A 25,441-nucleotide genomic window follows, 5' to 3' on the forward strand; every position below is an offset into this window, starting at 1 on the left:
CAGGTATACCCTGATGACTAAAAACAATTTTTAACTGCTCAATAATATGGCCAGACAGTAAACAATTTAACTCTATAACTTCCAAGAACTTACTGAAATAATCTACTATTAATAAATATTTTTTCTCCTTAAAGTGAAATACGTCTACCCCAACCTTTGACCATGCCCTCTCCGGTATCTTATGTGGTGTCAATGACTCCTTTCCATTCTGGTTTTTAAAAGTTAGACATGCTTGACAGTTTTTAATAAAATCCTCTAACTGGCTACTTATATTTGGCCAAAATATGGATTCACGCACTTTTAACTTGCATTTCTCTAACCCTAAATGCCCTATATGCACCCGCCTTAACATTTCTTTCCGCATCGCTACTGGAATAATCATCCGATCGCCTTTCCATGCCATACCATGCGCGACCGTCAATTCATCACGATAACCCCAATAGGGTTTCACCTGGTCATTGACCTCCTGCTTATGCTCCGGCCAGCCTTCTGTAATAAATCTTATTAGCGCCTGAAGCTCACCGTCATCCTGGGTCAACCTTTGTATACGTACAAAGTGCGAGTCGACGAGCGGGTTGCTAAGCAGCACGGCACACACCTGTGCGCGCGCGTCCAGCTGGTCGCGGGGCACCACATTTGGTGTACTCGCCGGATCCACCGCACGAGAGAGAGTGTCTGCCATATACATATACTTGCCTGGTTTGTATACAAGTTTAAAGTTGTAGGGCTGCAAACGCAGGAGCATTCTTTGCAACCTAGCTGGAGCTGAGGCGATCGGTTTACAGATAATACTTACCAACGGCTTGTGATCGGTTTCCACTGTGACATCACCTCGACCATAAATATAAGTATAAAAATTTTCACAGGCGTATACGCATGCGAGGAGTTCTTTTTCTATCTGCGCATATGCTTGTTCAGCCTTCGTTAAAGATCTGGAGGCATAGCATACGGGCAAATTGTCCTGTAGTAAACAAGCACCTAGTCCGTTCTTACAAGCGTCAACAGAAATCACCACAGGTTTTTTTAAACTGTAATACTGTAAAACCGGTACACTCGTCAGACACTGCTTTAAAATATTAAAAGCTTTATCATGCGACTCCGACCAATGCCATTCGATGTCCTTTTTAAGCAACTGCCTAAGTGCATGATTTTTGTCGGATAAATTCGGTATAAAATTACCTACATAATTTATCATCCCTAAAAATCGTTCTAGGTCCTTTGTGTTTTTTGGGCAAGGCATATTTTTTATTGCCGACGTGTACGAGTCGTCGGGATATATGCCATCCGGGGTAATCTTATGTCCTAAATATTTTATTTCAGACAGGCCAAACAGGAGTTACATACGTGCAGTTGGACTGAAATTGAGCAAGGCAATTCTGTAAAAGTGTTGCTGAGATTCAACTACTAACCTGTTGGGAGTTCATCGGGAGTGGTGGGATCCGGGGCCCGCACCTGCCGAAGCCGGTAAGACAGGAAGGACTTGTAGAAAGGCCTGTTCTTGACGCGGAAGTCCAGACCCACGCTTTGGTGGCAGCCGGTCAGCTTGAGGAGGCGCTCGCATAGACAGTATATTATCTAATAACAGAAAAATATATGAGGAATATCAATTTAAGTATGTTACTTCGGCAATAGGGATAAATTCAGATGTCCTGATTACTCTCGAATTTGTTCGCGCTTGTTTGTCTATTTAGGATTATTTAGGTTAGGTAGGTACCGTAGGCTTTGTCTTTATCGCCGACCGCGTGGCATCATAGGAAGGAGGCGATGGCGAAATACCGAAATTTATAAGAGTGAAATAGAAAAAAACTATCTATATGAATATTCTTTCTCTTAACCCCGGTCGCTCGGTGGCGAGTCTATAACTACTTGTATATACTATGTCTATAGTACAGGGCGTCACTAGCACAATCACAGGGCCGCGAAACACAAATATCTTAAGTCCGGTCTCTGCCTCTCTATCACTCTTGCTTATTCGATCGATAGGGAGGCAGATAACGAAATTTCGATTTTCGCGTTTAGCGGTAGGCCACGTGTAAACAAACCACCTTGATGCATCAATGTGATAGTGAAAACTTGTCAAAAAACTGTTTAAGGCATAGTATGTATATATGTTACTCTATGGTTTAGCATGTGCACGAGTGCTGCGCTCTGGCGGCAGAACATCGCAGTAATACTCCCTATTAGAGACTTTCAGTGTTTAACAGTAACACTATGGTCCTTAAGTTTGTTTGAAGTAACTGAATACTACCTTTGGAAGTTCTTTAAAAGCCCTTTCATCAAGCCCGTGGAGAGTCGCCCGTTGCCGGTACAGGCACTGTCGTATTGTAAACTCTGCCGTCTTCTTATCTTTCGTCAACATTACTTGCTCCCTGCAAAGAAAACCGATTTTTTTAGATACAAAACAAACATCGGCCCGCCTAATATGCGGAGATCGCAGCCCGTGAAAGCCTGCAACTACCGTGGTGTTTTACCTACCTACCATGAATGGAATTATGTATATCATGAAGTGGCTATGCACTTTTGCAACTATGTATGTGTGCAAGGTGTCGACGCTAGATGTGGTCTACGAAAATAAGTAATAATCGTTTTGGTAACAAAACTGATGTATGGAGTGAGCACTCTATGTCTACTTAATTCTCTTTGGTTCTAGGAAGGGTCGGAAACTGGTAACTTAATTACCACCAGGGAAGTTAAAGTTGCTATGGTTGTGTTCTTCTGTATAGGAGTTAGAGGCTATTCGAACAATGTCATACATTGCTTTGCCCTAAGACTCACTTGGAGCTAAACACAAACGTGCTGCAACAGATAGTATACCTACTCAAACTGCTGCACACAAAGGATCTGCCACAAAGTCTGCACAGACCGAGGTCATTTCTTGCGCACGAGTCTAATGGCGCCGTCACCATGAGTTGACACACATTCTGCCATCGAGATGGCGGAGGAGTTGGGATAAAAGATAACAGTAGGTTAGGTTAAGAATTTAATTAATATAAACTCTCTTGGAGCTAAATACAACCGTCTGTGCCGTCTGTGATAGTATATAGTGCTCAAACTGCTGTACACAGGATCTGACGCGAAGTCTGCTCAGATCGAGGTAGTTTCTTGCGTACGAGTCATTCTGCCATCGAGATGGTGGACGAGTTGGGATGAAAGATGAGAGATGGTTAGATTAAAAAATAATTAATATAAACGCACTTGGATCTAAATACCACCGTCTGTAGATAGTGCTCAAACTGCTATACACAGTATTTGACCCGAAGACTGCACAGACCGAGGTCGTTTCTTGCGCACGAGACTATGGCGCCGCTACCATGACACAGCACAATCTGCCATCGAGATGGTGGAGGAGTTGGGATCATATTCATATTCATATTCATATATTTATTGATAAAGCAAATTACACGTCAAAAGTACATAAAATAAAATTACAAAAGTAAACATCTTTAAACTTAAAAACAAATCATAACATACATATAGCGAAAAAACGGAAATACAATAATATATCATGTCGGTCGTAATTATAAATTAAAATAATTCTAAAATTGGTCTCATAATTTTAAATAGTGTATAGTAGTCCATATAATAATGAATAAATTAAAAATAAAGATTCACAATGAAAATAATGTCCCATGCAAACACCGAATTAGACTTTTTCCCTTCACTAGCTCGGAAAGCCGCCTTTTATCCTTTAAAACAAGCGGGGAAAAACGCATTTTATCCACTAGTGGGGAAAGTAATTTGACCTTGGATGGAGCGTGTTTAAGTAGCTTGACAGATAACAAAACGTAAAACGCTCATAATGGTTTCGTTCGATATTAATTATCATTAAATAAATGATTTGAGAATCTAATAAAAAATATCAAATTTAGCTTTATTTAATAATTTTAAGTCATAAATCTTAAAATTCCATAAGAAACGTTAGATTTTTTTATAATGTTAAATATAATTCTGAACGCACATGTTGAGTCGATGCAATTGCAAAACGCATCGTTGACATTTCATACGTCAGAACAGAAATGTCAACATTGTCAACAAAAATTTTACTTAAAGCACTTCTCACCGACTCACGTAAAAATCAGGTTTCCAGTGTTTTCTGTTATAATATCGTAAAAAATAAGTGATTCCAGTGATGAAGATGATCTAACGTCTGTGGATGTTGCACTTTCCTCGCTATAGTGAAGGGAAAAGTTTTGTGTTACACACACCCGTGTGTAACACAAAACTTTTCCCTTGCTCGCTACACTCAGGATTCTATTTTAGAACCACTCGCTTCGCTCGTGGTTCAACTATAGAATCCTTTCGCTTGCTCGTGTTTCAATTCCACACTCGCGGGTAAAATACAACTTTCCACCCTTGTATAACAAATAACTATTACATCGTGTGTGTGGATCAATGACACCCTGTCGAAAAATTCATCGATAGTGTAGCACGCCATCTCTAGTAATGTATTTTTAAGTTTATTAGTAAATGTGATATCACTAGAGACTGCATCTCTGATTTCAGCAGGTAATGTGTTGTATAGTCTGACCCCCAAAACACCAAGTGATTTCCTCGCTTTAGCGGTAGTATGGGCCGGCACCAGAAGGAGACTTTCACCGCGCGTGCTTCTACCTGACTGCTGCTCACGGGTTTTATACGAGCTGAGATTGCTTCTTACGTACTTACACGCTTCTAAAATGTAAACACTAGGCAATGTTAGAATTTTGCACTTAATGAATAAGTCGTGTGCTGAGTGGTCGTAAGGTTTCCTCGCGATTATTCGTATTGCTCGCTTTTGAAGCTTAAATACTCGTTCACGATTAGCCGCTGTCCCCCAAAGGTCAACACCATAAATTAATATCGAGTGAAAATACCCGTAATATGCCTTTTTCATTTCTTGATCAGAGATGGTTAGGTTAAGAAATTGATTAACATAAACTCACTTGGAGCTAAAGACAACCGTCTGTGGTAGTAGATAGTGCTCAAACTGCTGAACACACAGTATCTGACCCGAAGTCTGCACAGACCGAGGTCGTTTCTTGCGCACGAGTCTAATGGCGTCGTTGGCGCGCACGCGCAGTGAGTAAACGAGGTAGCACGCTATCAACACACCTGTGCGACCAAGACCTGGAAATTAAATAGCTTTTTTTTAAACAGGGATTCTGAACAACTATACCCACAAGTATAATGCTTAAAAGTTGTAATCCGACAACGGATTTTTTCTTATATAACTTCTATTTAGTACCTACTCATCAATGTCAATAGTCTTACTAAATAACTGGGCTAGCGCAAGAGCACGCCACTTTTTGTTTATATTAGGTTATGGCCACGCATCGTAAACTGCGAGCGATATCCATTGAAATGACGTGTTAAAACCCTAGTACTTCAATGGATTTCGCTCGCAATTTACGATGCCTGGTTATGGCTTACATCAGGTCCGAGCTAGCGTCTTACCAGCGATCTCCTCAACGTTATGTATTCATTTTTAGGTCAACTAGACCTTATCCGAGACCGAATCCAAAGAAGTCAAAGGGAAATGGCTAGCTGAAATAGTCCTGGCACCTAGCACCAAGTCGTGGTTTGAATACCAAAGAAAATATGTAGAAAGGGCATTTATTACAACTATGTGTAGATTGCGCATTGGTCATGCTCGTTTTCCTGCACATCTTTTCAGATTAAAGCTAAGCGATTCTGCTGTTTGTGCACATTGTAATTTTAATGTATGTGATCTCGAACATATATTTTTCCATTGTCCTTTATTTAATTTACAAAGGCTATTGTTTGTTGCCATGTGTCTGGATACAGGTTTGCGAGTTCTGCCAAGCTCCGTTCAGGGCCTTTTGAAATATCAACAATTATATCCTATAATCTATGAATTTGTTCTTCACACTATTGGCAGTCACACTAGTGGTAAATAACCATAAAATTTATGTAAAATGTAATGACTTTTAGATTTAGATTGTATTGTGTATTAGTTAGATTTTAGGTATAAGCTGTATAATTACTTTTGTGTTTTATGTTTGAGCTGATGGCCAAGTTGCCAATGCTCGTAATAAATGAAAAAAAAAAAAAAAACACAATATGTTTACTGTCATTCATTGTCAACAAACTGTAAGATTATTTTTGTATTTTCGTACATGTTATAAGTGTTGCGGATATTATGTTGCCCTCAAAAATAATATTTCATCATGCTGAACAACTTACTACAGGTTTGAGTGCAATTCATGTTTAGTATTATTTTGTCTTGACATCTTGAGTCAAAATCACATGTCACGTGGTCAAACTCACAAATTAACTTAACTTTTTCAAATTAATTTTTCAGTACTTTTTCAGAAAAAAAAAAATAAAAAATCCAGGAGTTTTATGCAACTCTCCATCATGAGACGAATCTAATGACATATCATTTATCAAAATCGGACCATAACTGTAGATCTGATGGGATGTACAAAAATCGGCCTCGCGTAATATATATATATAGATAGATAGATAGATAGATAACAGTAATCCACATAGAGAGCAATAATTACAAAATCATTATGTGACTTCATGGTATATACACAAGGTTCACTTTTGCATTGCATAAAACCATTATCACTTAAGACCTTGTGTATACGCGCATTCCACATACGACTAGACTGTTTTAGTCCATAAATACTCTTTTGCAAGAGACAAACCTTATCATTATTTGAACTAAAACCTTCTGGCTGCTCCATGTAAATAACTTCATTCAAATTGCCATTTAAAAATGCTGTAGTTACGTCTATGTGATCAATATTGAGATCAAGCTCATCAGATGATTGCGGATCATGTGTGTTGTCCTGTAATTCATGAAATAATTTTAAATGTAAAATCTAATTAAATTTTTAAGTACTAACATTATTTTTAAGAACATACTAAAAAATTAAGATCATTGTTATCTTTATTTAATAAAATAATTTGAAATTGAAAATTGAATAACTGCCTAACCCGCCTAATAAAATGCCATGAGATACATTCATGAAAAAAAAAAAACTTCTAAAAAACATCATAGTTTTGGTTTCACGGGTAGGCGATACGAAGCAGAATTTTCAGTACACTACTAAACGTGTCGTGTTGATTTCCCTTGTAATGGTGTGGCCCTAAGCAAGTTTGTTGTCAACCGTCCAAAAATAATTTTGTTTCTAGTACTTAATTAAGTATGAGAGCACCAGGCAGCAATAATTGTTTTACTTAAAGGTCATGAATACTCATGAATAATTTAAGCTAGTTATTCCGGGGACCATTTGTTACTAAATTTCAACGTACAAATAATACCTAGTGATCGGTAACAACGTTTTAATATCATGGCAGCGTGGTCGAGTTAAAGGAAAGTAACAATTTTGAAGGTTATTAACATTAATTGATAATTTGAGCTGAATTTTACTTTACATATTCCTTTAACCCAACAATTAACGCTGCCATGAAATTAAAACGTTGTTACCGATCACTAACAATTAATGAATATTCACTTGCGTTATGAAAATAATAAAATGAAACCAAATAATTCGTGCAAAAGTCATTTATTACCGCTATACACGTGATAAGAGTGATTAATTAAAGTACCAAGCCGACTGCACCGACTTTAAGGTGATAAAGTTTGTCATTGTGAAGTCTGCATAGTTTCGATTTCGACTCTATATATAGGTAAGCTTCATAAACAGAAGATGATGTCACGATATTCACGATCCTCAAACATTGAGGGAACGACTGGAGAAGAGGAAAGGAGATCAGGATTCGTAACTACGTGTCTTTGTCGTCTATATTAGCATCTGATTGAATGGACATCATGGACACACAGGTCTTCTGTTTAACTGTAGCGGCTGGTAAGAAGTCATTTTATGATCATGATCTGGCTGAAGGCTTTACTGCATGAAGCTGATTTGTATTATGATAAGTAAGTCCAATGTAATTACTATATGGGTATGTATTACATTTTACTTGTTTAGTTTTAGTCCATAAAACTCGGGTATACCTTCTAATAGAAAATCGCCACGCAACTTCTTTACCATCCACCTGAGGTAGCTGGTAGATCTACAGTAGATACTTATATGAACATACAAACACGTGACTAGCTCCTTGTAAGCCGAACACTCTCTCTCCAAACCTTTTCAATAAGTTCATCATCCTTTGCTTCTTTCGGAACTGCACTAGGCCTACAATCAGCGTAATATTTTCCACTTGTGTCCACTAACTCAGGAGCAACACTCAAATGAATCGATGTCTGAGCACCTTCTTTAGCTGTCTTAAAAAGAACTTGAATCACTGCCAATATTACCTTCCTAGGTATAGGAGACAAACGATCAAAGATATCAGTTTTCACTATCCCAGGATATAAAGAATTTGCTGTTATTCCTTGTGGTAGCTTCTTGGCTAGCGCCTTTGCCCAAAGCACATTGCAAAGTTTTGTATTACAATACCTAGTCCACTGTCCTTTAGTGTTCAAGCCAGCTACGTCTTCAGGATCAAATTTAGACATAAACCAAGCGTAAGAAGACACAATCACTATACGACTTGGTTTTGAATCCGTCAGCTTTTTGAGCAGTAAGTTTGTTAGTAGAAATGGACCTAGATAGTTGATTTGAGTTACTAACTCAATCCCATCTTCTGTAGTTTTCTTTTTGAGTCCACCACATCCAGCGTTGTTGACCAAAATATCTAATCTTTGTTCATTATCGTTGAATTCTTCGCAAAATCTTCTAACATTTTTAAATTTTGAAAGATCTAAATGTCTACATTCGACGTTCGGGTTCTTCGTCGTTGCTATAATATCTTCAACGGCAGCTGCGGATTTCTTGTTGTCTCTGCTTGCAATAATGACCCTTGCGCCTCTTCTGGCTAGATCTCTGGCCGTCTCAAGTCCAATTCCAGCGTTTCCTCCAGTCACAAGGGCGGTTTTCCCGTGAAGCTTCGTCTTACACTTGCAAACTCCCTTGATAGGGTCTAGCCATAGTTTCAGACCGAGGATGATAACGATAATTAATATGGTAAAATAAAAAATAAACTTGAGGAGAAAGAATAAAAGTAAGTAAAATAACATGTTTACGGGTCAATTCTGTGCACATTAATGGATAAATTGTAACTTTCCTTTTGTTATTTAATACAGTCATGCCGAAAAGTCTTAAAGTATATTAACTAGAGCGTGTTTACGTATTGCGAGTACCTACACTGGAAGTAGGTACTGAATGATAGATAAGATCAAATATAAATCGAAGTCATCAGCATACATCGCACTCGAGGAGGCATTTTGCGGGCACGTCAGTTAGTAACGTTTGCAAATAAATTAATACATTTTCGAGTCGCCAGAGTAAGGTATTTGTACTTAGTATTTGTAACCTGGTATTTAATCATAATGACGCATGATATTAATTTGTCGAATGATGATTACTATGACAGTTCCTACAAGTTAAGTAAAGTTTATTAAAAAAAAATAGGAATTATGTTTTTACCGTATTTTTATTTCCTAAAATTAATGTGATAAACTTGTAAAAAATACACACATTTACGTGACAGCTACTCCATATAAAAATTAACTGTCATTGGGGACTATCATTCGAAGCGAGAGATATAACAAATTAAAATCATGCGTCATTATGATTGAAAAATACCTTAGTTACTCTGACGAATCGAAAATTTGTTTATTTAAATAAATAAACATTATAGGAAATTTTTACACAGATTGAGTAAGTCCCACGGTAAGCCCAAGGGGGCATATAATAATATGTAATATATAAACACATAAATAAATAATAAATAAATACGTAGAAAACACCCATGACTCAGGAACTGTGCTCATCACACAAATAAATGCCCTTACCGGGATTCGAACCCAGGACCATCGGCTTCACAGGCAGGGTTTATTTGCAAACATACTAACATTGCATTGCTCCTCGAGTGCGGTGTATGGTCCTCAGATACTAAATCTTAATGTAATCTTATTATTATGCTTAGTCGCTCTGTGAGCTGAAGAGCGAACCCCCAAGGCTCCGCCATTTTGAAAAATTTCAAGAAACTGAATCGACAAAAAAATCCTTATAATCATGAACAGCCGGACAGACATACGATTCTAGCATTTATATCCAAACTGAAACGGAGATGCTTCGCGCTCGCTCGGTCAATTATTTTGTTGTACAAGCTTCTGTCGCGACTTTATTACGTGGGATGATGATGATGATTGATAAAAACTATGTTAAAAGTATTTTCTAACCGATTGTAGGTTCGACCTCACTGTACTGTACACTGTTGTTTTGCATAATGAATTATCTACTATAGTAAGTAGATTCACATTAACCTTCATCGACATCGGGTCGCGTATTGATTTTAAATTACAGACTTGTTTACGTAGTTAATTGTATTTGTTTAAGACATGCAAATATAAGGCCGGCTTGGGTAATACCTATAGTCTGGTGAATCAAATATGTCAGTAACGGTAGAATTAATAAGTTTTTGGCGAAATCAAACATCGCAAAAGGACCACCGCAAGACAACTAGCTTTCACGAAAAAAAACCGTATCGAAATCGGTCCATCCGTTGAAGCGAGCAACGGTACCAGAGACAGACATACAGGTAGACTGAGAGACAGACAGACATTGGCGTCAACCACGCGTCAACCATATAAGACCTCTATTTTTGCGTCTGGGGTTAAAAATGGAAATATATATCTCAAAAACCAAGCTCAATTCACTGCGTTAAGGATGCCAAGAACACGCTGTTATTCTTTCGAATTCCTCACGGGCAGTACGGGTTCGTATAGCATAGGTTTTTGTTTAAATAATGTAACCTCACCTGCGTGGCAATGTATGGCCACCCTGCCTTCTTGCAGCGCGAATGAGAGCACCTTGGCCATGTCCAGCAGCCCGCTGAGGCTAGCTTCTCCGTAGTCTGGCCAGGCAAAGTTGTAGTAGTAGACTGGGGAAAGAAAAATATGTCAAGGGAAAATCCTTGGAAAAGTTCCGTACAACCACCACTACAACTATCCACGACTACAACAACAACTAGTCTACAAGTTCAACACTTATACCAATGTTTTTTTAAATAATTTAATGTCATAATTAATTATGTGTACAAAACGCGATAGTTTAGTGTTTTGCTTTTTTGATGCCTCAAAACTAAATAATTCAAATAATAGTCACACCTAAACTAAGATATTTGAGCGTGTTTCGGACCATATTTGGGAGTTTTTTGACTATAATTGGGTGGTTTTACAGTATACAAGTTATAGAGCAACGAATTCTTTCTACTCGTAGTTAGTTTGTCATATACTGTGTTTATTACTAGATCCGAGAGGTCAGAAAGTGAAAAAAGGGGGAGAAGAGGGGCAAGGTAGGAGAGAACAGTGACAGTAGTCGAGAAGCGAGAGGAGATCAAAAAATACCGAAATCTAGACAATGGTTGATTAGCTAGGCCTTATTGAAAAAAAAGTCATTTATTGTCCTAGTAAAAAAAAAGCTTACATTACAGTAGTATTATACAAAGTACATATACAAGTAGGAACTAACTATATGACATTTAGAATTATAGTTATCATATAAATGCTAAGTGCGACAATAGGCTCGGGACTCAGCTTGTGCCGCGAGTCTGGGTATTGGGATGTCTGTCACCGTGCTGTGACCGAAGCATCAGTCCCATAATAATCGAAACTTACTGTCGTTGGCCATGAAGATGTTCGGGTCATATGTGAACCCAGAGCTGGTAAGGGGCGGGCCGCAGCTCGCGTGTTCGCCGGGTGTCTGTAGATTTATCACCGTCCGGATACCCCAACTACAGGACACAAAACTTTTGTCTTTCAAAGGTGCAAAATTAGTGAGAATTGAGAAATTATTTTGTACTTGTCACTGAATTCGTTCCGGAAAAAGCGTGCTCCCTAGTTTGACACTCGAAACAGATGGTGCTGTGGTGCGTAGTGCGTAGTATTGTGGGTAGCTTGCCCCTTTTTTCTATGAGATTTGGCTTAAAGGGCTGGCATCCAGGGCATAAAATTCTTTCAAAAAAACAAAAATATGACACGTATAGGGATTGACAGGGCAAGCTACGATTATGCTGGCGCCAGTGGCGCCATCTGCTAAATATTTCGACCGATCAACCCCAACATTGTAAAACGTCAAAGTTACAAAGCTAGTTAGTGCCATCTCGTTAGACTGTTGAATTAAAAGCACGAAATTGTCTTAGATACAACACATCTTATACAATAAAATCTTTAGTTCCGGGTTGTACTTCCTGTTTTCATAAAATAATGATGCTGTGTGCACATCATGTAACTACAAACTTTATTTACCTACTAGCTTCTACTCGTGTCTACGTCATAAACAATTTCAATCCCTTTTTAAAGCAGTCGTTGCGGAATACAGATCAAAGTATATTCTCTATAAAAATCAATGTCGTTTTTATTATAGTTCTAAAACAACGGCGGTTACCTGTGGAATTGCTGTATGATATTCCTGGCGGCGATACCGGCGGTGCTGGGGCGCGCCATCGCCAGAATGTCGTCGGTGATCCTATAACAAAAGATAGATTTAGCGTGACATATTTTCAGTCAGGTTGGCCGAGTCGGAGTTTTTTGTATGTTACGGTAAATTACGGTGGAAACGAGTGCGACCCGTTTTACCCGTCTGATGATGAATATAGTGTTGCAAAACTTGCAAACCAACAGTAACAGCAGAATAAAAAAACCGGCCAAGTGCGAGTCGAACTCGCGCACGAAGGGTTCCTTACCATTACGCAAAAAAGGCAAAAAAATCTCGTTTATTGTATGGGAGCCCCACTTAAATATTAATTTTATTCTGTTTTTAGTGTTTGTTGTTGTAGCGGCAACAGAAATACATCATCTGTGAAAATTTCAACTGTCTAGCTATCACGGTTCATGGGAAACAGCCTGGTGACAGACGGACGGACAGAGGAGTCTTAGTAACATGGTCCCGTTTTTACCCTTTTTTGCTTTGGGTACGGAACCCTAAAAAACTATACTCACCCCTCTCTCTGAGGTTATTATGTACTAGCATACGAAAAAGACTATGTCTGAACATTATCTAAATTGTCATTATAAATATTATCCTTATCGATTGTTTTCTATGTATGTATTTTACCTATGTAAGTATATTTTCGTCGCCTATTATTTACTTAGTACCTACCTAAAATTTTTGCTCAGTTTGAGGCTAGGTCGATCGTCCTCAAATATTTATTTTATTATTTATTTACTATCTATTAGGTGCCGTAGCCGTAAAGCTTTTATTCTGTTATCAAAATTGCACACATGGTTACTAATTTAAATGAAAACACCTGCATAATGAACATTTTTGCTGCAACAAATAAAAAGAGCACTTATTGCCTGCACTGGCGCTAAATGCCATCAACACACGACACAGCGGCATTAACGTATGAACATTATTGTCCCAGGTCTGAATCTATCAACCAAACACAGACTAAAAACAACCTTATATACCAAAGCTTTAAGTTCAAAGTCGAATGGAAATTTGTAGAGATAAGGGCCTAACAGTCCGGTATATTAACATAATAAGTGGAATGGGTGAAAAGTCACGCTAAATAAAATTATTACTACATTTTTATTCTCAAGGATCCATTTGTTAAATTTGTTTGGGGAGAAATTGCTACGCCTAACTATAATGTATTTATGGATACTTTAAAGTTAAAAGTAATACACAGTGCACTATTCAGCGAGGAAATGCTACCAGCGTCTTCGGTACTATGCCGCAGGGGCCTTTTTTAGATTTAATATAGTTTTTATTTTAGACTTATTTAGTCTTATTTTAGTTTAGTTTTTAATTATAGTTTTAGTTTTGTTAGGTATATAATATCTATAATAATAATTCTGCACATCATACGTAGGTGTCTATACTTCTATAAATATTTAATAAGAACAGATAAGCGTAACGACAAAATTATTAACTTATAAAACTTATAAAACAAACTAAAAATAAATAAAACTAATCTTAAAATAAAACTAAATTAAAACTAAAAACTAAAACTAAATAAAACTAAAATACATAAAAATAAAATAAATAACTAATAGTTATTTGTTATACAAGGGTGCAAAGTTGTATTTTACTCGCGAGTGTGGAATTGAAACACGAGCAAGCGAAAGGATTCTATAGTTGAACCACGAGCGAAGCGAGTGGTTCTAAAATAGAATCCTGAGCGTAGCAAGTGTTTTAACACACGAGAAGTCCTGTATTTTTACGTGAGAATTTTTTAAGTAAAAATTTTGTTGACAATGTTGACATTTCTGACGTATGAAATGTCAATGATGCGTTTTGAAATTGCATCGACTCAACTTGTGCGTTCAGAATAATATTTAACATCATTATTAAAAAACAAACGTTTCTTATGGAACTTTAAGGTATATATGACATAAAATCATTAAATAAAGCTAAATTTGGTATTTTTTATTAGATTCTCATCATTTGTTTAATGATAATTAATATCAAACGAATGATTATTATGAGCGTTTTACGTTTTGTTATCTGTCAAGCTACTTAAACACGCTCCATCCAAGGTCAAATTACTTTCCCCACTAGTGGATAAAATGCGTTTTTCCTCGATTGTTTTAAAGGATAAAAGACAACTTTCCGAGCTAGTGAGGGGAAAAAACTATTCCCCTGCGGCACGCGGCATGGTGTCGTAGTCTATGATTAAATTGTAATATTGTTATGAGTGATAAAAATATTGCGATATTAATACAAAGTGTTGGTAGTTGCCACATTGTCCTATATAAATATTTTTTGTATCATCAGTCTTCATCTTCATATCAGGTTTCGTATAAGTATAACTGCATATATAAAAATAATAAGTAACGAATATCCATTTTGCTAGTTTGAAATAGCAAAATAGGATTCCATTAATCACAAAAATGGCAATTTGGTGGATATGCTAATAACAAGTCGAATTGGCCCCTCCAAGTGCGTTGTGGACATACTTGACCGGCGTTGTCACGAATGGCGTGTTGACTCGAAGGAGTGACACTTAATTGTAACTAATTTGCTTACATTTATTTTTATTACTGCTATTATACTAAACATGCTATTAATAAATAAAAGTAGGGCAATTTTTAAATGATAATTTTATTATCCGGTGTGCCGGGCGCATTAAAAAAGGTCGGAATGATAAATTAGGACTGTTTCGTGTTCTCGCCGCAAGTGATAACAATTTTTATAAATAAAAAACCTAAAAAAAATCCCGGATAAAAATATTTGAAAATCTCTGTGATATGTATACTTACACGTATTACTTTTTCAAAGTACTGAAGTGTACCTACAGCTATTTTCGCGGTCAACTGTACCTATTATAAAAAGGGTTAATTATAAACAAACTAATTTACGGCGCTATCAGAAAAACCAGGTCACAAGCTTTATATCGTAAAATAAATAGTCCTTAGCGTATGTAAAACAACTTACTCTCAATCACAATAGAGACTAAGTCAACGAAATGCCATCCAAGTTTCAATCTTGACGCAATTTGTTAAAGTTCAAAATAAAATGCGGGTAATTATACATGTTACTGTTTGGTTTCAGAAGTAACTGAGTGGTGCACGCACGATAGGTAGGTATGTAAAGTTGTTGACAATGAAAAGGCCGTTCTTGTATCACGCTATTGTATTTTTTTAAATATTAAATGGACGAAAGCATTAGATATTGTAAGCTGCCGACTTATGTTAAGCTTAAAAGCCTGGGGTTTCCCATCAATATTTACACACAATACCCAATCTGCGAGAAAACACGATGAAAATATAATTCGAATACTTACGGCACGCAGCAAATCACAATATGTATAAAAAGCTCATTTTTGAACACTGAAATATTACTAAGGATGCTTTCTTTACTTAAACATTTACTTATTCGGCTCTCACTTCGAATTTTAGTATATCTTCTATCCTGAATCCATCACTGCAACGGGAAGGTCGCCATGTGACGTGGCCCCCAGGTGACCATGAAGTGACATGGCCGGGAATATGATCCATTTGTGTTAAGAGTTACATTTTTTAATAAGTTAAGAATAAACGGTTCTATTAAAGAATTTCAGTACTTGCTCGACATACTACAAGATTTTTTTTATACCTATGGATAAAAAAATTAAAAAATTCACTGCTTGGGTCTTATTTTTAAATTTTCTCATTAATACAAAATACTGTAGTATCACTCGCAGGCATATCTGCTTGATATAAACTAGTTTTATACTACTATAACTTACCAATCGGAGTATAGTCCCTGCAGGGCAGACTGGGGCGCGGGACGCTCGTAGGGACAGCGGGCGCCGCCGCAAAACAGTGCACATTGGAGCCCCGCGGGCGTGCTCACGCGCACCTATATGACATAAACATAGCTAGCATTACATACCACTAGAGTCGGACCAGCTAACTCTGCATAGGACATTAATGTCAAATTCCTACGAAAATATGAGAGAAGGTCGGTGCAAAGTTAGATTAGCCGGACTCTTTATTATTTTTGATTTCATTGAATTTTAAGACACATCTGTGAGTGGAAAAAATGGATAGGCTATTCGGTAAAGGCACTATTTCTTCCTTTGGTTTTGTTTTTTTCTCTACTTATTTATGTTAAACCTTGCAGCAAGCAGAATGGATACTGTGCAAAACGATTACTCAAAAAGTCCACAAAGAACCAGACAATAACTCAAACAAAATAAACAAGATCATCCATCTAATTAATAAACACCCTGTAAGAATGTGAGCAAGATCTTAGATCTCTCTTAAATATCATGAACATCAATAGGTACAAAAGACCGGTGTTATATGTTTGACGCCAATGTCTGTCTGTTTGTCTGTCTGTAGCATCGTAGCTCTCCAGCGGATGGACCGATTTCGATGCGGTTTTTTTACGTGAAAGCGAGTTTTCTTGCGATGGTTCTTAGCTAGGTATGTTTGATTGAAAATATTGAAATCGGTCCAGCAGTTTGAAGAGTAAGCTGTTTTCTAAAATGATGTAAAGCATTTTTGGCATTAAATGTTTATTTTCATATAGCGTAGGTGGTCATTTCAATTTTTAATCTAATAGTTATGTTGGATTTATTTGTTATTGCACACCCGAAAATAAAATGTGCAAGACGCGAGTCTATCTTGAGACACTATGATGATAATGAACGACTGAACCTTCACTGAACATTATTGGTAGGTGTGCATTATTGGTTCATGTGTAAAGGATGACACACGCTAGACCGGACCGGGCCGGGCCGGAGCTTCCGGCGCTGTTGTTACTTGCAAATTCACTCACCTTTTCGCTGAGGGCACTGTAGTGCGCTGGCGGAGGATGGTTGATGCGACGACGGGATTCTCGGCTCCTGCCAACAAAATTAATTAACTAAAATTTAAACCTTACATTAAAAGTAAAATACAACTAAACAATATGTAACTAAATCAACCTCAGAGATAGAAATGGGGATGAAACTGATGAAAGTTTGCATAATACATCATCATCATCTTTTAATACATAATTTAAATAAAACAATATATCGCCAAGTTTTTATTTAAATAAAACATAGTTTACTAAAAATGGATCGAAATACATAATTCCTTAGGTACACCTAACTTATATGAACCTAACGACTAACGACTCTGCTCACAACTGAATTGTCAAAATATGTAGTTAAAAATTGCGCAGAGAGAGCTGCTCGGCGCTCCTTTTAAAAGGGCCGAGTGGCTGTGGTTAAACCAACTTAGTGCGATCAGATCCAATGGAGATAATGGAGGTAAACCAGGACTTCTTTGATTTTAAGGAGTCAGTTACATGAATGCCTCCTAGAATAAATCTAAGAAATCCTTGGCAATGGTCACCTGAAAGGAAAAGTCGTAAAATTCGTAGATACGTCTCCACTGAATATCGTGTGTTACATATAGGTATTTATACAACAATACGCTAAATAAGAACGAGAAAATAAGCTATGACATATCCTATTCTTAAGATTTATTAGTCTGCATAAATACAAACCTGTCCAAAAAATGGAAACGATGAAAGTTGAGGAAGTTTATGCTCGACTTTCTTCTGTCCTTGTTCATACTCGTCATTTTCGGAACCTTCTTGAGTCTTAGGTTATTTGTTTTTAAAATTATTTTCAATATCAACCAACACTGCCGTGTAGTTTGCGCTTTGAGCTTTACCACGTGAAATGAAATATAACTTTCTTTTTCTAAGGAAACATAGAGCAAAACCGTTTAATAGCTAAAGCTAAGCTTCGTGTTAGGTTTTAAAAATGACTGTCACATGCAAGGGCACCCTCGACACTGTCGTGTCCACTACATGGGTAGGTAATGGGGTAAAAATCAACAATAACACATTACTTAGGGACATCAGTGGGTGTAGGGTAAGCATATATGATAATAAAAATAGAAACTTATTTTTTAACGGACTTCAAGATTTCAAAAGGAGGAGGTTCTCAATTCGGTTGTGTTCGGTTTTTTTGTTTTAGTAAGCCTTGTGTATTCAGTATTCACAAGACTCGTAGTATACCTACATGAAAAATATTTGGCAATCGGCTTTTATGCCTCAGTAAACACTGTAACCTATAGGCACTTGCCAGTGCAATGTGCCCTTGAAAACTTTTAAAATTGCAAAATTTCCACATGGTAAAAAGATTTTTGTCAAAAATTTCATTTTTGATACAAACTTTTATCGCTAACTGCACTTTTCTTTCCATAGGCAACTAAAATACTCATCGAGACATTTCTAACCACCCCAAACACAATTAAGTTACGTTGTTTTATCACAGTTCCAATGGCCACCTCCTGTCTCCATCATCATATGAGCTCGATGGTACCATAATATTGCATTGTCACCCAACTTACATATGTAGGGCGATCTTCAGCTTCAGATTTGATTACAGACAGACATACACGCAGACAACGGGACAGGTGAAACTAAATAAAAGCTAATAAAATACCGGTAACCGGAAACTTCTCATATTTTTGTATATGAATCGTGAAATTGTCCTGAAATTTTCCGCAACACATGCTGCACATGCACATCTGTCACATCACCTCACATGCACAATGCTAACTTTTCCAAATGTGCTCTTCTAAATTCAAGCAGGATGTATCCTTATCACACTAACAGACCACTTTTTTGCCGGCCTGTTGCGGTTATCATCATTGGTATGTTTGGGACGAAGCATGTTGCCGTTGCAAATCATATCACCCGAAAGCCATTTGCGGATTACCCAAATCATATCAGCCGAAGGCCATTTTTTGCTTAACTATGAGTTGTAACCACCTTCAAGGAACTTCAAAGTATTAAGTAACAGGTTGTTTTCAGAACGGAATATTCTCCGTGATTTATGCTAGACTGTTGGTTACAACCTTTCCTATTCAATATAAGTATCTATTTATTTTAAAATTGAATCAAATATAGAATAGTACATTTCGATGCTAGTGCGGAAAGTATGTCATTACTGCATGAGTACCGAGATATCTTGCCACGAGCCGTAGGCGAGTGGCAAGACTCGGGACGAGTGAAGAATGACATATCCGCACGTGTATCGAACGACGTTTTTTAATACAGTTGCGAAAAAATAAGAAAAGCAACAAGTAAGGAATGGAATTCGAAACTTTTATATTATTAATTCTGTGACATCATTGACATTGACATTATGAAGAGGTGTTTTTTTTCTAGCTTTTATTCGACTAGAATAGATTTTGTTATTATTATTGAACCCACTTCAATGAATGTTTTTTTTTTCAAATGTATGTTCTATAAGACAGAAACAATTGTAAATATTAAAACATTGTACTATTATTACCTAAATATCGTTATTTACGATTATTCGTGTATCGTATATTTATAAAAACAATATCGAATGTTGCCTTTGGAAACTTAAAACATTCTTGCAGTAAGAAAATACGCCTCTTCTTTGACAGGCGTTCCGTTCCATTCAGACAACTTATTAAAAACGGTTTTTCAACATTAAAAAATAAATGTGTTATAATACTTATAATGATGAAGAGGTAAGTAATAAAATATGAAATATGCATATTTTTCGTATTCTTACATTAACAGTAGGTTTTTATGTTGATTACGACGTTTAATTGCATTGCATTGTATAACTTCTTAATTTAATTAATATTGTTTTGACATACCTTTGCTTTGCATGAACTATCTTAGCTTTAAATTATATTAATTATTTTGATTTTCGCTAGAATTGTAAGTACCTATCTGTTAGCATTTTGTGCCCTATCAGGGTGTCATGTACCAACTACCTGTAACTAACATCTTTTGTAATGCACATGACATGTAATGTTGAATAAATATAAATAAAAAAAAAAAATATATAAATATAAATAAAATATAAATAAAGGAAACTAATATTAACACTCATCAATAGGTAGTCATGAATTGGAACAAGCAAAAATTTAAAAAAATTGGAAAAGTAAAAAGCACTAGTTCGCGAAAACCAACTTTCCGCACGCTAAACAGCCACGAAAAGTAGCACTTTTTGAGCAACTGTATTAAAAAAGCTTTTTTGCTGTCGTTACAACAGTGACAACAATTAGATGAGTGAGCAAGGCGCAACAGTTCAGAGCCAAAACGCAGTAAGTGCTCACAGCTTATACCAATAGCTTGGCGAGATCGAGCGACTTTAGGTTTGAAAGTTTGGAAGTCACACGCCCTAGAGCTTAGCTCGTGCAAACAATACAGAATTAAGAGGAAAGGGGACGATGTCAGTGTCACGTTACCGCTTCTCTATGCAAACGCTTTAAAATTTTGTAAATAATCAATAATAAATCGAAACAAAATCTAACGAGAGGCAATCTATGGTTAGTATACAATAAATTGTGTACAAAACATTTTCCACGTTTGTATAGAGAATCGGTGGTCCACTATCGTCGTAGAGTCAGACCAAGAAAAATCTGCAACGATTTTGATGGCACATCTATGAAATTATGACGTATAAATAACACTTGCACTGCCGTGTGCTATCAAAATCGTTGCACTTATCTTGGTAAAACTCTTGCCACCCAACATTTGGTTCTTTCGTTGTTAACACGGTTGAAGCATTTGTGAATCCAAATGGCATTCGTTTGAACTCGTAATATCCGTCAGGCGTAACGGAGTGTGACATGGATTCTCTATTACAACTGGTATTTTTGGCACTAGTAGCCAGAGGCTTGAATCGTGTTACGGCCGTTATGAAACCCGTTTTACGAAAAATCACAGAAACAGTCAGGTCAAGAATATTTTTGCACTTTCAGTGATTTTTAATCAACTTTTCATGTAGAGGAGGTAAATTGATCACTACAGGGTGACTTCAAATTGGTAATACAAAACATTTGATTGTGGCTCAGTTAATGCCCAATAGTATACTACAGTAACTCCGTTGTTAAAATTAGCTGTATTTAATTATCGCTAATTTTCTAATAAAACAAATAATTAAAGTCTCGAAGTGTGGTTACCCCACGTTAAACACCTAACTGTCATACCTGTCACTCGATGTTTTCAATGTAAGTTAATAATTATCGATATAATAATAGAAGTACTAATCAAAACACGTTTACATCATAAACTGTGGCAGGTGATTGATAACCAAAGAGGAAAGTGTTCATTTGAAGTAATTTAACCTTTTCTTTGTTTATCATTATGTTAGGATAACCATGTGAAGCCCAAAAAAACGGGATAAAATAAAAAAAAATAAACAAATTACTTTAGATTATTTTTAAAGCATCAGACTTAATTAAGGGGCTTAGTTTATGGAAGATGTATGTAAAACATTGATTTTGTATCACCAATTTAAAGTCACCCTGTATAGCGCCGTGGTATACGTAGGTACTTTAATCTTTAGCCTTCTAAGACCCAAAATTTTCCTATTTTAAATTAGAACCTGGTTGTATCTAATAATCTGTAATGTATTTATTGTATGTGGTTATGTAGTTTGGATTGAACTTCATTTGTTTGAGGAAGCAATGAAACAAAACAAATGCTAAGTAAGTACTTTATTTGGGTCTAATTATAAATAATTTAGGTTCTAATTAGATTGAAACGGAGTGTCAATTGTAATGCACATTGGGCCTTACAAGGATAATGGTAATAAAATAACCGTCTTGACGTTTCATCAAGTGTAGCTGTTTTGACTCTTATTAAAATCCTGAGTTGATTTTTGATTTTCTTTCCCATATAAAATAGAAACAGAAGTTCAGTCTAGTTCATAGGAAAACTCACCCCGGTTCGCGTAAGCAGTAGGAATATTCAACCAGCCTATACAATATAAAACATTTTTGCTCCACGCGACAGAACAGTCAATAAGTCGTGCACGCTATCCTCTACTTTCATAATCATAAGTATTTGTTTTGTACCTGAATTCCTAGCACATGTGTGACGCGACATAATGCTAGACTACCTGTCTGTTTCCTTAATTTAGGTAATTGTATCTACTTCCATACCTAGAGATTGCCACTACGGCTTCTTCAGCTTCAGATCGTCGGAGGCAAACAAAGCATCGGCCCGTAGGGCTTACCATCAGGGTAAGAGGTCCCCGTAGCCTATGGACGCCTGTAACTGCCGGGGGTGTTACCTGCGCGTTGCCGACCCTTTAAAAAATTATACACCTTTTTCAAGACCCTACAGAGTCTCGTAAATTAAGTTACCACACGGTTCGCCACACGGACAACGTCAGTTGTCTTGTCAATCTGACTTTGTCAATTTTCTGTACATTCCCGGTACATTATATGATAAAGGGCATTATGTAGCGTCAATTCGGAAATTGCACCGACATTTTACGGCGAATTGTCATTGTCATTTGGTGACTGTGGTGAAACAGGAGCCGAGTATGGGTATTATTGGGTACACTCATTTGGCGGATCTAAGACGTCGTGAATATATTATGTACTATACAACCAAGCTGGCGTCACAGTCGTGCGCATAGCCATTGGTTTCAAAAAAATCAAATACCAAACCTGTTATAACAAAGCAATTAGACCTTTCATTAATAACGGTACCGAAATCATCTAAAAATAACGCCATAATTATTTCTTTCAGTTGTGCGTGGTTGGTATTATGTGTGTAGTGTTATAGCAGCGGCTGTAGGCAGGTATCACGCGAGCGTGACCTTATTAGCGGCACAGTGGGCTACACGCGAGACGTGAGGTTTACGAAGACAAATTATATCATTAAAGTCATTAAACCCATTTCTAGAGTTCTGTAACCAAAGTAGCAAAAACATAGTAGTCTGACCAGCCCATTTTCTCAGTACAAAATGTCAGCCAATTTGAAAAATGTAGACGCAAAGGGAGCGCTGCGCTACTCCCAATACTCCCATTATTATTTTACGCCTTTTTCTACTGACACCTTACCATCCGGCGCCGAGCTAGCTCCCATTTTTTACTTGTAAATATATGTAGATATTTTTAGTTAATTTAATTATTTATATTTTTATATTCTTATGTTTGTTTGAAAATAAAAAGCAATATACTTCTAATGTGTTTGTCAAATTTACCTACGTGTTTGGTATATAATTTGAAATCTTCGTGACAAAACGTACCTACGAAGTTCATAAATCAGCAAAGAGACTTAAAGGTACGTCTGTGTAAAGTACCCAATCCGCTGTGGGCTGACTTGTTGACTGTAAACAAACCCTTTTGTGAGAGAAGACCCAGCAGTGGGACCTATATTGGCTGGTGATGATGATGATGAGTGCAAATTTTATGTTCAATCGAACAGAATCGAATTTAAATTAATGTGTCACAAATCTACAGACCACTGGATAGGAAAACTAAATAAATAAGTATTAAGTATCTTGGGACAAATAGCTACATAAAATAAAATATTGCAGTTTATTACGCCCGGACCCATTTGACCGAACTGTATTTATTATTATTAATAGTCGCAGTAATCACAGGTTAAGGAAAACCGCACGTTATTAACTACCATTACCGACAATATACACGCAAGCTTAGGAAAAAAACAATAACAACAGTATATCACTAGACATAGGTAGTGGCTGTGGTAAAGTAACTACCTCTAAAACAGGGGTCGGCAACCGGCGGCCCGCGGGCCGCATGTGGCCCGCAAACCGCTCGCTTGCGGCCCGCGAGCCTCCGGGTTACATCAGTCCTACGTCACTAAAGTGATCGAGTGAAAAAGAAAAGTCTTTCATTTCAATTTAATTATTTGGAATTGGGTTGGGTTATCACAAGATCTACATTAAATGTGCTGATCACTCAATATGCACAGACGTGCCAATATGAGTGTCTGCCTATCGCAATGTAAGAGCGCGCGAAGCACGCTGAATGTCGGGTTTCGCCCGACCTTTAAGTGTGGAGGGTTCGCTGGATGTCGGGCTTCGCCCGACCTTTAAGGGCGCCCTGCATGTAAAAGCTGAATGTCGGGCTTTGCCCGACCTTTAAGTGTGAGGGGCACCGCAGGCGCCCTGTGTGTGTGAGCGCGCGAAGGGCGCTGAATAACTGTGACGAAACCCGCAGGCGTCCTGCATGTAAGAGCGCGCCAAGCGCGATGAATGTCCGTCTCCGCCCGACCTTTAAGTGTGTATGTAAGAGCGCGCGAATAGCGCTGAATAACTGTGAGGGACACCGCAGGCGCCCTGAATGTAAGAGCGCGCGAAGCGCGCTGAATAACTGTGAGGGACGCCGCTGGAGCCCTGCATGTAAGAGCGCGCCAAGCGCGATGAATGTCCGGCTCCGCCCGACCTTTAAGTGTGTATGTAAGAGCGCGCGAATGGCGCTGAATAACTGTGAGGGACGCCGCTGGCGCCCTGAAGGTAAGAGCGCGCGAAGCGCGCTGAATAACTCTTGAGGGACGCCGCAGGAGCCCTGCATGTAAGACGCGTAGGGGCGCCCTGTATGTAAGAACTCGCAAAGCGCGATCTGAATTTCGGCACTCTTTTGCATAAAAATGTATAATAAAAGGTGTCCTTTTTGACAAACGACAATGTAGCCTTTTGTCTAATAAATTCACGAATTATTAAGTGTGCGGCCCGCTGCAATTTTGCTAACCGCTATGTGGCCCTTGGCTGCTAAAAGGTTGCCGACCCCTGCTCTAAAAGAACAAAAACAGATGGACAGAAGTTTCTTTCGCTTTTGTTGAGGTTTAATTGTTTGATTTCTCCGAATGTTAACACAGTAGAAACTCCGAACGTTGACGCGAATTTGTTGCTTATCAAAATATAAAATACATAATACCTGAGAAAAACACTGTAATTCATTAACTTATACTAACCTGCTAGCTTTGCCATTGGTCCGCTCAGGCGCCACACGACGCCGCCGATGACATAGGCGCCCGCGCACCCTTCTCCACAGCCCGCAGCACGAACTCTCACCCTCCATTTTTAGTGCTCCGTACAAAACTTTTTCATGGAGCACTTATGGGATCACTTTGGTCAATCTTTTTTATCTCTTCATTGCATCATCTAATTCGCACTGTGTAACTCGTCTATACAGTGTCGTAATGTGGCTTCCATTGTCATTTTCTATAATGGTCATTTT

At 37.6% G+C, this 25,441-nt stretch overlaps 2 protein-coding genes across 3 annotated transcripts in view; both read right to left on the reverse strand.

Moving 5' to 3' along the window:
* The window catches only part of LOC134751149 (retinol dehydrogenase 13-like), a 109,826-nt gene extending 100,673 nt beyond the window's left edge, over positions 1–9,153 (reverse strand). Inside the window, exon 1 of the mRNA XM_063686514.1 lies at positions 8,062–9,153. Coding sequence (XP_063542584.1) covers positions 8,066–9,034 — 969 coding nt within the window. The 5' untranslated portion in view covers positions 9,035–9,153 and the 3' untranslated portion in view covers positions 8,062–8,065. The remainder of the gene's footprint in view (positions 1–8,061) is intronic.
* LOC134751148 (protein tyrosine phosphatase domain-containing protein 1-like) overlaps positions 1–25,297 on the reverse strand; it is a 37,494-nt gene extending 12,197 nt beyond the window's left edge. The window contains exons 1-9 of one of the 2 annotated variants that reach the window (XM_063686511.1): positions 25,176–25,297; positions 17,232–17,298; positions 16,195–16,307; positions 12,408–12,488; positions 11,639–11,754; positions 10,780–10,902; positions 4,923–5,106; positions 2,249–2,369; positions 1,410–1,575 (exon numbers count right to left, since the gene is read on the reverse strand). In XM_063686511.1, the coding sequence (XP_063542581.1) occupies positions 1,410–1,575; positions 2,249–2,369; positions 4,923–5,106; positions 10,780–10,902; positions 11,639–11,754; positions 12,408–12,488; positions 16,195–16,307; positions 17,232–17,298; positions 25,176–25,282 (1,078 nt within the window). In that variant the 5' untranslated portion in view covers positions 25,283–25,297. Of the gene's footprint in view, positions 1–1,409; positions 1,576–2,248; positions 2,370–4,922; positions 5,107–10,779; positions 10,903–11,638; positions 11,755–12,407; positions 12,489–16,194; positions 16,308–17,231; positions 17,299–17,945; positions 18,099–25,175 lie in introns of those variants that run through there. The other variant, XM_063686512.1, reaches the window with a different exon arrangement.
* Between the last annotated feature and the right edge of the window lie 144 nt (positions 25,298–25,441).

This window comes from Cydia strobilella, chromosome 21 (assembly GCF_947568885.1).
Source record: "Cydia strobilella chromosome 21, ilCydStro3.1, whole genome shotgun sequence".
Classification (NCBI taxonomy): Eukaryota; Metazoa; Arthropoda; class Insecta; order Lepidoptera; family Tortricidae; genus Cydia; species Cydia strobilella.